At 40.3% G+C, this 12,448-nt stretch overlaps 1 protein-coding gene across 1 annotated transcript in view; it reads right to left on the minus strand.

The window, feature by feature from the left end:
• The window catches only part of LOC121951246 (neuropilin-1a-like), an 86,575-nt gene that overhangs the window by 55,636 nt on the left and 18,491 nt on the right, over positions 1–12,448 (minus strand). The window contains exon 3 of the mRNA XM_042497511.1: positions 4,543–4,724. Within this exon, the coding sequence (XP_042353445.1) occupies positions 4,543–4,724 (182 nt within the window). The remainder of the gene's footprint in view (positions 1–4,542; positions 4,725–12,448) is intronic.

Below are 12,448 nucleotides of genomic sequence, written 5' to 3' on the forward strand. Positions count from 1 at the left end.
ATATCAAATCAAAGAGTTTTGCTACATTAAAGCTCTGAATGTTGCATACTGGGGCTTTAAAAGGTATACTATACAGGAATTACGAGTTTCTGTTTGTAAACGGTACCAACAGCAAAAATCAAAGTCAACCCCAGATTCACTCTCGTTTCACATATTTAGAATTTTTCAGCTTTGTTTCTGCGATGTTCTTAGCTTTCTCTAGGATGTGTGCTTCTTATGATCTGGCACCTGACCGCTACTTTTTTTAAATAAAGTCCTGACTTGTTGGTCACAAGTGTACACTGTTTTACAACCTACATTGCTTTTTTTGTTGGAAAATCCTGCGTAGTATACCTTTAAATGACCAGCAGCAGGCTAATGATTAAATTCTGTATTTCTAATCATTTTACCTTGCTTTTTTTATGGATGCCTATTCCTGTTGGCCTGCATGTCTGATACCCAAAATGTCATAATTTTGATCACATACTATTACCTACGTTTTGATTCACCATTAGATGCAAAAAATCTTTCTGAGATCAGAGGAGAAAAACAGACAGAGAGAGAGACAGAAACGGAGGTCTCAATAGAGTAAAAGCTTGTTTGTAACCAGAGCAGCAGCTCCATTTAGCAGCCAGCTTCAATATGTTGCTACGACTGTAATGGATTTTAAATGTGGCGAGAAGGAAGGCAGCAACATGGCAGGGGGATTACCTGAGTGAGTACAAGTGCTGTTTTTAACTTGTTAGAGGGTAGAGGACCCATATTGAGGCCAACACACATAACCCCCCCCACACCCACACGCGCGCGCGCACGCGCGCGCGCTGTCCTACTTTTGTACCCCCTCTTCTGTGCCAAAGCATCCATCTCATCTGCAGGTCACCCCTGTTGCCTCCAAGGACAAACAGCCCATTAGCTAAATGAGCCTGGGGTCCCGTGCACCTGTCTACTGCACACAAACACACACTGAATTGCAAAAACAGATTGATACAGGCACATAGCAACACAACACAAACAACAGACATGAAAGTGATGTCAACAAAAATGAAACGCATGCAGGGAAAAAATTCCCAGCTCGCTCTGAAACGTCCATCCTGCAGCTGAACAGTAGCCGGTAGACAGGCGACAACGCCGGACGTGCTCAACAACAGGAAGACAGTTGCTCTGTTTCTCTGACAAACACAAGGAGGGACAGCAGCGGTTTGCAGAGACACACACACCGGATGTGTACACCTCGTTCATACCCTGCAGGTTCAGACCAGCCCACCTGACCTTATCTGACTCTAAAGAATCAAACAAGCTTATTTTATTCTCATTTTATTCATCCACTAACTGCTTTAATACAAGACATGCAGAGTGTGGATCCAATTCAAGCAGATTTAAAAAAAAAAGAAAAAAAGAAAGAAATATCTTTCAGATGTTCAGTCTCACCACAAGACCCATGGTGTAGCTGACGCTGAGCTTTTTGTCAGATCACATGATCCTCATCCCATCGCTTTTATGATGTTGTCTTTGTAATTTTAGTGTTTTTATTGCTTTTATTCTTTTTATTCGTATTTATATTGACATTTTGCAACTTGCATTGTAGTCTTTTAGTAGTTTTTTACCTTTTATTTTAACTTTTTCTTAACTTCTTGATTTTGTCTCGCTTGTTTTTTGTAGAACTGTTCGGCTTTCTGTTTTTATATTGCCCTCTTTTTTCTTTTTTTTGGCTTTTGCATTTATTTTAAAGTAAGGCTTGGGCATGAAAGGGGAGAAAGAGGGAATGACATGCAGTCAAAGGCCACAATTTGGAATCCTGCGGATGCTGTGGCATGGAAACAGCCTTAGTACATAGCGTCCATACACTGAGGTGAACACCAGGTGAGCAACTTAAAAACAAATAAAAATATTATTATTATAATTATTAACCTCACTGTTCAGCAAGCGCTTTAAAACAAAACAACAAAACATTTCAAAATTTTAAACCCATGAAAACTGGGCAACCTACTAAGGATGATAATGTGAGTGAAATCTCCAGAAAAGCTACTAGATGGACCTTGTGGAGACTTTTTTTTAAACTGTGGTTTCCAAAGTTAAGAATGAACTTTGACCCCTTAAGAACATTATACGACTTTCAAAGTCACATGGAAATATTTGATTAAAGGGGTGGTTCACTTAAATTAAAACAACATGTCGGTGCTCTGTTGTCTCGTATGCTGTCTTTATTTTTACTTTCATACTGATATGACATACTTGTGTGTCTAAAATAAGGTTGAATTATAGTATATCATTTGCATTCTTTTTTTGTTTTATTTGTCCAGGTTTTCAGATGTATGCTTGGCTAGATACCACTAGAGAAACTGGATATGGAACCTTGAAATCCCATTTAAATAGATCGATTGACGATTCATCCCTGTTCGAGTAGATTCCGAAAACTTTCACCACCGTCATCTTTTCCTTAAAAAATTATATAAAGTTGAACCTTTTCTGAATGTAAATGTCACAGTGACCCAGGCTGTACTATGAATATACTATTAATCCCAATCTGATCATTATATAAGCGATCAAAGCTCAAATATAAATCATCAGACATCTCACAAAAGCTATAAGCTAAAAAATCCCACCGGGAAAATGTTCAGGACCAACGCTCCTTCTAAGCTGATACTCTTCTGACCTACTTTAAAGATTTATTACACTGACTTTCTAATAACATCCTGTCATTCATCAGTCACGGCTCCACTCTGCACCCTGAAATTAAAGTCGATACAAGCAGATTTGAAAGGTGAATCAGAAGAGGGGCCACACTTTGTAGATTCGAGAGGCAGTGCAGAGCCTGGAGGAGCTGTAGTGTGAATTGGGCCCCTCACCCTACTTGTCTGATTGCCTCACTCCTCATTTAAATACACAAAAGCACTTGCCTATCCATTTTTCATATTACAATACTTTCAACACAAATCCACGGGGGGATTCTTATTCCTGGATCCTGTGATTCTGTGAATAGTTATTGCTCTCAGGGGGGCAAACAAAAAAAGAAGAGAGATCTCACGTAATCGCATGTTCGCTTTTTACCCGATTTATCTCCTGTCCCCATTGGTGGAAACTGAAGTGGTCGCAGGAGACTCGCCGTTTGGCAGATACTCAAGTGGACCCCAGAGGGAAGAGCAAATACAAATGTAGGACACGGGAGCAAGGTTCCTTCCTTGACAGGCAGTGTTTATGTAGGTCTATCCTGCTTGCATCCTGCATCAGCCGGGACTCACTGTTCCTGCCATGGCATTCTGGGTCTTTGAGTTTATTTAAGTTGCAGGCTTAGAGGTCGGTGTACCAGAGGTTCAGGCTGTTTGGACAACCTTGGACATGAGTGTGGAAACACAAGTTTCATTTTTTGGAGGTGTTTATTTTTGCATCATGGACTAAGAAGATTCCCACAACTGCAGGAATAATTTCACCATATGCCTTCATACTCTCTTCCAAATTAGTTTGGCTAACCTGCAGGGTTTGTTTACGACCTGAATGATTGTTGGAGCTCTTGTGTCTCTTGCCCTGTCAGCATAGATGTAATACTGCTGGAGAATAGTGGAAAAAAATCTATTTCCTAGTGAGAGGACTTTTCACCTTTATTCAACAGGACAGCTTTAGAGTGAAAGCAGAAAGAGAGGAGATGATATGCAACAAAAGGCCATTGGTTGGAATTGATCCTGCAGCCGCTGTGGCAAGGACATAATCTTTGTAGCCTTTTGGCTCCCACTCTATGAGGTGAGTTACTGGGCGCCCCATATTTGTAGTTTTTACACGTTCTTAATATTTAAGTGGACGTGTCCCCTGCATCCCCAAGTTGCTGAATATGCATATGCAAGTAGATAACGGCTTGCTTCAGCTAAGGAATAGGGATAACGCAGTAATTATTTCTTCACATACATTTTGTTTTGCTGTTGAGAGCCAGATGTTGTGGAGGTAGAGGTCAGATGTGATGAGTGTTTGTTGAGTGCATACGACTGATCCGGAAGATCTCATTATGTTCTTACTGTGTAATGTGCGTTCTGTGAATGACCTTGCACTGTATTAGCCTTGCATATTCCTTGACATGCTGAAGATGTTTCTACTGATTTTGTTCCTTGCTGTGCAGACCTTCTCATTTAACTTGGTATGGGAAAAATTCAGCAAATTGAAAATCCCGATGTTTGACACCAGATTTCCCTTTATCTTAAGTAGGAGAGAAATTAACATAATTAAGCGTAATTATCTTTGTTATCATCCCCTGCTGCCAGCGAACAGCCTCCTAAAATATGTCAGAAACAATTAACTGCTGATTATTTTTCATAGTACAAAGACGCAAGGTGTTGCACGCCATTGATCCAAAAGCTACAGAACAAACCTGTGGAAACCTGGCTAAACTAAAACTGAATTTAAATTGGCTGCTTTCCATGAGGTGATTCATCACATTCAGCAGAGTGTGTAGAAAACAGCAGAGTAATTGTAGCTTTGCTTTTGCTCTAGTTAAGGCTTTTAGCTGATGCTGCTGTCCAATATAAGCAGCTACAACAAGGACATTTCAGCGGTTACATAATGCAGACCACTACATACCTGTCTTGAAGACCTCGTAGCGCACAGAGAATCCCGCCCCGTGTGTCTCGTAGTCAGAGACGAACTTGATGAGGAGCTGGCTGCCGCTGGAGATGATTGGAGACGGTGCAATCTTCCCACAAAACTTTCCCAACATGGGTGAAAGCTCGTCACCGCCGTTGTAAACCTCCACGTAGTCATACCTATACACAGGAGACAGACGCAGGTTTATATTGTTGCAAGAAAACATGGGTGCCAAATACAGATGGGCTGATCTTTGGATGAATATGAGCTCATAATTATCTTTTTTTATGACATTAACCTGCAGCAGTGGATTATTGGGCACTGGTGTTTGTTCCTCCTAGAGTGTTTTATGCATCTTTGCTTGAGTACACACAGCTGCTGAAAATATGCACAGTAATTACTGTTGTGTCTGAGCCTAATTTATTTGTCTAAAAACTGCAATTCATGGTCTCATTCCAATAAACGGATTTTACTTGAGAAAGTCAATTTTAGCCAATGTTACAAACCAGAGGCATTGCTGGCCTAAAAGACTCTATCAAGTTGCATTATGGGAAGTGTAGGATCAAACCTTTGAACCATACTATAGAATAAAAAAAAGGATAGCTGCTGTGGCATTGGTATTGATTACATCAAACTCTTAGTGTTTTTTTGCGTTAAGATTTTAGGGTTTTTTAGGGTTTCCTTTAATAACTGTTGTTATTCTTGAACGTGACCCTAACTTTGTTACAGACTGCTAGTGAAGACACACCCAAACTATGAAACTGTCTGTTTTTCTCAGACATATTTTTGGACACCGAGTGCTTCCGGATTTGGACTGATTTGAGGCGTCTCCCCAAACACCAGTCTGGTCAACTGATTGGCTTTGTTTGCCATGTTTTGTCTTCTGGTCCTTATAGCTGACGCTGCTGTGGGACTCTAAATCAGGCCAGCTGTCTCAATGATTTGAATTATGGAAAACTTCCATGATGCAGCAGCAATTTGAGCATTTCATAGTGAAGGAAATTGTCAGATACAGCAGCTGTATGGTGAATTATTCAATGTATGTAGGGGGAAGGGAAACAGCTGCTCATCTAGCTTCTTTTGCATGGTGAAAAGATCAATATTTGGAGTCACAGATAGACTCTGAGGCCCCATGATGTCGGTGCAATTAATCTTAACGAACAGACCTTAAGATCAGAGTGTAAGGAACACGTAAGTGTAACTTTTTTCCCCACAAGCAGGATATCTGATCACATATTTCCACTGGTCTGCATCTGAAGTGAAAAATGATTGTGTGTGCATGTTTTTTCCTCTTCACTCTGATAAGAAAACATCAGCTCTGTCTCAGTGTGTGGTGAAATAAGACAAAGACATCAGAAAGTGCAGTGTGAACAGAGATTTGACAGAAGCTACTCTTTCTACCGAGTAAAAAAAGGACAGGCAGGCACAGAGCGAGAGAGAGAGTGAGGCAGTGAATAGAAATATGAAGATGGCAGAATGAAGCACGGGGAGGCTCTGAGGATCCCACTGAGCGCACTGAGAGACTTCATCAGTCTCTGCTGTCGGTGTGGACCTCCCACCACCGCTGCAGCGCCTCATCCTTTACCAGCCGACACCCCTATGTCCACCCACTGTCCGCTTCACAACATCTCAAGTGTGTATTCTGGAAGTGCATGCTGTTTGTGTACAACTTCTGTAAAACATGCACTGTATGTGAAACATATGCAGGCATGTGTCTGCGCTGTATATACATGTTCAACAACATATTAACATTAGTCTAAGTGCATTTTTAAGTGCTCAAGTGCCGGAAAGTGTGTGTTTGTATGGGTATCGTAGGAAAGAGTGTCTGCCTTGATTAACAAAGCTTTCCTCTCTCTGTGCTGCTCTGTGGCTGATTGAATCACAAAGTCTGTAGAGGATTCACATGCTATGATGGTGGGTCCACGACTAAATGCATGTTTATACAGCATCCAGCGTGCATCATAAGCATGACTGGGCTTTAGCAAACAAGTATGATGCCTGAAAAACTGTTGTGTTGCAGATTGTCTCTTAGCTCTAGTCATGTCCCTTTATCAGATTATTCAACTTTAAAAGTTTTTAAGTGCCCCGAGAGGCAAACTCTTCATTTTTGACCTTTGAAACAGCAGTTGACTTCAGTATGTAAACCACTGCACTAGAAGGAAAAGATGATATATCACTTAAAAAAGCACAAAACTGTCATTTATAATGGATGTTAAATTTCTAAGTGCATTTTATCGTATGCTCAGGTATTTTTCTTAAACCTTCAGAGGGGTAAACGTGTAAATCAAAGGTAAATGTCCATCCCCCCTTAAACAGAATTTATGTTCAACAATTGTATAAGGACAAACTTGCAACTGATGAAACAGAGACTCCTTTTTGCTTCTACAGTAGCCTCAAAAGACCAAAATGCATTACAGCCACAAAAACGTGCTTTTGAGTCCATCAAAAACACTTGGCTCTTCTCAAGTAGAACAAACAAACAACAAACAAATAAAAAAAATCACAGATAAGTGCTACAAGTTCGGGGTTCATCTTTAAGGTTTGTTGAAAGTCATTCTGGGAAATTAAGGAAATTATTCTGAAGTAGCAGCTAACATGTCAGGCTGTGGAATATTTCTGAAAAATGCTTGAATAACAAAGAATAACTAGATTTTTCCACAAAAGAAAAAGGAAACTTTTAAGGCCCAGAGACTCATCAATATCAAATAACTAGTGGCGATGAAGGCTAACTGTTGCATCACCTTACATTGCCCACATCTTGGCCAAAAAGTTGCACATGAACACACTGCAAAGACTACAATGAGCTTGTACGTTTTACGCCTGCATGAGGGGAAACAACTCTTTACAGAAGTAGGCAGCTTTAGTCTGTACTTTTCATTAAAAAAGGAAAAACGGAAGGCTGACAGGGCGAATTCCAGACATTAGATAGCCAGTTAGCACATTAACAACACAAAAACAAAGGATATTTACGGTGCATTAGTGAACAACAAAAAAAGCAATTATGAGCAATTTCTACTGTAGAGCTCAATGGCTAAAAAGGAAAAAATCCAACATAACAACTTTGTTTTTAATCTCGCATCTTTTTGAATTTAGCCATTTGTTTGCTTTCTTGATTTCCGTTTCTCGTCTTGAGCACTGAGTAGAATTGCCAAATACAGTAATTTCACTCACCAAAAGGCTCAGCTGGCTCTGATGTCAACATGCTGAATCACACTGAAAATATTACGATACTGGACGCTCACCGACGGCCCAACATTGACCAATGGTCTATTATCGGCTTGGCGTGTCCAGGGGCTTGGATTTTTGGACGCAGACTTTTCCTGTACCGAAGTTTGAAGTCATATGCAGTAAAATTACTGTTGTCTGAAATTTGACAATGGAAAACTCTTTTCTGTTACTGCTTGTCTGTTTCCCTACATTCAGTACTTGCTCAGGACTTTGCATACCAGGTCACACATATCAGACATATTCGATCTCATCAGGTTGGCTAATATTAGACTGCAGAGATAATCTGTGCTGACATTCAGTCCTGACCAGCCTCAGATTCCCCCTCTGACTGTCTGTCAGGATGGGAAAACCCAGAGGAAATCAACTAGATGTAGTCTGCCTCAGACATTAAGACTCTGGACCGTCTTATGTGGAACATCAGCATGTACAGCACATCACCGCTAAAACTATTTTTAGCCTTCATATTGCTGGGTTTAAATGATTTGTGGCATTCTTTTGCCATGATCTTAACATGACATCCTCGTCGTTTAGACAGTTGTCTTTTATTATTGCCGCACTGTCTGAAACCACTTTGTGAATGTTGTGATAAGTGCTACACAAATAAAGCATTTTATACAGAACATGTTATGTGATATAACAAGCGTCTTCCTCTTGCAGCCAGCTGTCGAAACAACTTTGCCTTGCGAGTATCTGAGGCTGAAAAGGGTAAAGTAGAACAATGGAGAACCCGGACCTCCTGAATGTCCATATTAGCTGTGGTGTCCTTGAGTGAGACAGAAAATCCATACCAGCTTTAGGGTCTGTGTTGTAGCTGACCTCTGACCTTTCTGACAAGAGAACAGAGAGTTTCCCTAAGGAAGCTGGGTAGAGTATCAAACTGTTCCCCCTGCATGGCGGTTGCTGAACTGCAGTAAATTCTCTCGAGTAAGAATGTGAGGAATGTATGTCTAACGGGAGCCTTTCCTACAGGACTACAGATTCAAAGACAGGCCTCTTGACTGAGCCACAGATAAAAGTTTTGCTACAGCTGAACCAGAACAGACAGAAAACACCTATAGCGTTCCCTCACGGTGAGAAACTCTCTCAGCAGGTTTGGACCGAGGCGCAGACAGTCAGCTTGTCTCAGACTCAAGGAATTCAGCTGTTGACTGCTGATTTTCCTCATGGCTAACAGCATTAGCGTGCAGACAGAAAGCTTGTTAGGTGGTGGTTTTCAAAGAGTCTTTTCATGAGTTTGACGTGGGAAATTTGTTTTGCCTCAAATCTCTTAGGCATCTTGATTTAATGGAGTTTTCATGGTGTATCTCTTTGTAACCTCTGGACACACAGAGAAGAGGTAGACAGACAGAGATATAGTAGATCACTCAGCACAAATATGTATCTGAGTATTTTTTATTTCAGTGTTGTACTTTAAAATGTGATGATTTTTCTTAGAATTCCCTAACTCAAAGTTAAATCTGTCTAAGGTCTTGAGCAGGTGGTCGAGGTAGGCACAATCAAGGAGGATCCTGTGGGGCTGAAAAATGAAGCCAATCTGGTGCCAAAAACTGCAGTTTCTCTAATGGCCACTTAAGGCTAGCTCCAAAAGTGAGTCAACCCCAATAGACCATTTAACACCTGCAAACTAAATAAACCACAAACGTAATACAAATCTGCATCTTTTAATATAATAATCCCACAAATGTAATAAATTTCCCACAACTGTAATAGCAGTTGCCTACTACAAAGGTAATACGAAATTACCTTTCAAAAGTATACATTTGAAAAGAATTAATACACATAAGCCTAATGTCTAAAGTTTTTTAAAAAAGATGAATACCTCTATTGTCTTTCTTTTAGTGAAGACAAAGACAGGGAATGGACAGAGGGGAAATGCAATGAAGGCCCTGATCTGATTTGAACCAGAAATTGCTGCTTGGTGGCATTTGTCTTGAACCACTTTAAGACCACCAAGACACCCCCAAATATGCAAATGTTAAACACTTAAGTCTCACCAGAAACCAGCAAAAAGATGGTTCCCCTCAACAAAGACCTGATCAAGACAGCAAAAACTAACACAGTCATACAGGAGAAGTTGCAGGTAGCAAAGACACAAAAGTTGAAATTACATTTAAGCAATCAGTTAAAATTCAACACCTGCGGCAAAAGCAGGAGCAGCAACATTACAATCTCAGTCCTTGACTATCATGCTGGTGTACACTTTAATATTACTGCTGCCTCTGAAAACATGAATATAAACTTCAGATTAACGAACAACATGAACAATTACATATACATTTGTTAAAATTCCACACTGCTGAACGTATTTCTCAGGCAAGTCTGTTTGCACGATAATGTATCAGCCACGCTGACAGCTCAGGGCATAAACAATGTTTTCCATGTTTAAATCGAGGTATTTGAGCTGGAGGTGAACAAAGCCCGTTGCTCCTCTCTTAATCTCTGTCTTTATGTTTCTCAGTCTCTCTGTCTTATTCTCCATGTGTTCGTTGAAAGCTTTACACGCCCGGTGAGAAATGGACTTAAGTGCTCACTTGTAAAGTCTTAGAGCCGATGGTGATGTTTAGGTGATGGCATTTTTATTCATAGCGTCAAACCTCCACCTCGCTCCCCCTCCGCCTCCATCCCTGCCATGTCTTACAGATGCTCATAAAATAAGAGCCATAGGGAGAAAGAGATGAAGTGTGTGTGTGTGTGTCTGCATGCAGATGGCTACACTCATTCACTCAGTCACTCTCGCCAGTCCTGGAGGCAGTCGGTGTTTACCAAGACAGGCCGTTTAATGAAGTGGGTCTGTCTCTTCACACTCTAGTTAAGGAGAGTCTCTCAGTCTGCAGCCCTGCAGCCTCCTCTCTATCCCCTCACAACACTCATTAACCACACCGGCTACTCATGCCCTCCAAATGCAGCTGTCCGTAGCAAATGCCTTGCTCAAGGGCAAACCATTGCCATTCCATCTGGGGACTCAACAACAGATGTTTAAATTAACATTTCATGCCATTAACTGGCACTCTTTGCCGGAGCGATGCACACAACAGTAAGTGCATGTGGGCTAAAAGTCAAACTTAATAAGCAACCAGGAGCAGGAAGTGCAAGGGAAGGTCAAGAGATGTATAAAATAATTGCTGTATCTTGAAGAAAAAATGTGGGCTGAGAAACTCTACATCACTAAATGTTATTAAAAAAACAATTAATTGATCCAATGGAAGCTTTTGAAGTTGCTATTTTTACTGTAGAAAAATACTCAAGACCTAATGACGTCTTCTACTCAAATATGCAATTTCTACCAGAGACAGAGGAGATATGTGCCAGTTAAAGTTGATGTTTTATTTATTTATTAGAATCTCAGTAAACAGCATCTTCATGCTGTCCACCCACAATAACTCAGACAAAAAAGTGGACAAAAGATGCAGATATGCTCATCAAGGTACTCAGTTGTTATTGTGTGCCTTTCTTTGTGCTGGGAATTGCCATTTGGGCTCCCTGCCATAACCAACTGATTGGTGGAAAAAACTGCTTTGACTACTTCTCCATATTTTTCAAAGTAAAAAAAAAAAAAGTAATATTCATCCTATAGATACTAAAGTAGATCATCAATCAAAGATAAACATATACAAAGGCAACATTACAGACCAGATCACTGTGACACAAGCCAACAACAATCACTTCCAATGTATTTAATTTTGGAGATTAGGCTTGCAGTGATATACCCTGAAACCATATACCATGTATGAAAATGAAAATTATCATACCATGCAAATTTGCTAATTTACAGTATTGGGTAAAAAAAGATCTGTTTTAAATATCATAAAATGGTTGTTCTACCCCATTATTCATTATTTTAGGAGATCTTGCTACTGATAATACTAATGATTATGTAATACAGTATACAAGACACCATAAAAACGTGACATTGTCTAAAATGGTGATTGTACCGTAAAAATCTCATACCATCTTAACCCTACTGAACATATGTCAAATCGTCAAACTTGTTTATTTCCATTGTCATTTTCAGCCATTCCGTTTTAAGATATACAGTTAAACAAGATGGTCCGACCTAGCTGACGCAGTGCTAATTTCTGATAAAACACATCTTCCACCGCAGAAGCTAAGCAACCAGTTCAAGTGTAAGCTATATTTGGAATATGTTCCCAGCTTTACCTTACAAACTAACTGATGGAAGAAGTGGTAGAACAGAAATGACTTTTTGTCAATGGTGTCTGGTGGCTTGGAGATGATGGGTTTAGCTCCCTGTCAGAAAGGCCTGTCCGGGGCTGGACTGGGAACAAAATATGGCTCTGGTGTTTTTCCTCTATACCAGCTGGTACCACTGCGCCTGTCTTACCTTATCAGTAATCTTGGGACCATATAAAGCCTACTCAGATGGGCTGCCCCAGAAACATCTTCAGTTCCACAACAGCTGGCCACTTGGTGATGGAGACTGTGATACAATCGAAAGCTCCAGAACAAGTGAGTAAGAGGACCTTGAGTTGAGATTTTTTTGCTGAAATAAACACCCACAGAATTTAATTTGTGTGAAAATCCAATGAAAAGTCTCATACAGTAAGTAAGTACAAAGCAAAGTGACCAAAGCAGTGACCACTTGGCACCCACAGTGTTACCAAATTTAACCCAAATGAGGATGTGGAAGATTATCTCTTTAAATAAATCAGATCCA

The sequence above is a fragment of the Plectropomus leopardus genome, chromosome 12 (assembly GCF_008729295.1).
Source record: "Plectropomus leopardus isolate mb chromosome 12, YSFRI_Pleo_2.0, whole genome shotgun sequence".
Taxonomy (NCBI): domain Eukaryota; kingdom Metazoa; phylum Chordata; class Actinopteri; order Perciformes; family Serranidae; genus Plectropomus; species Plectropomus leopardus.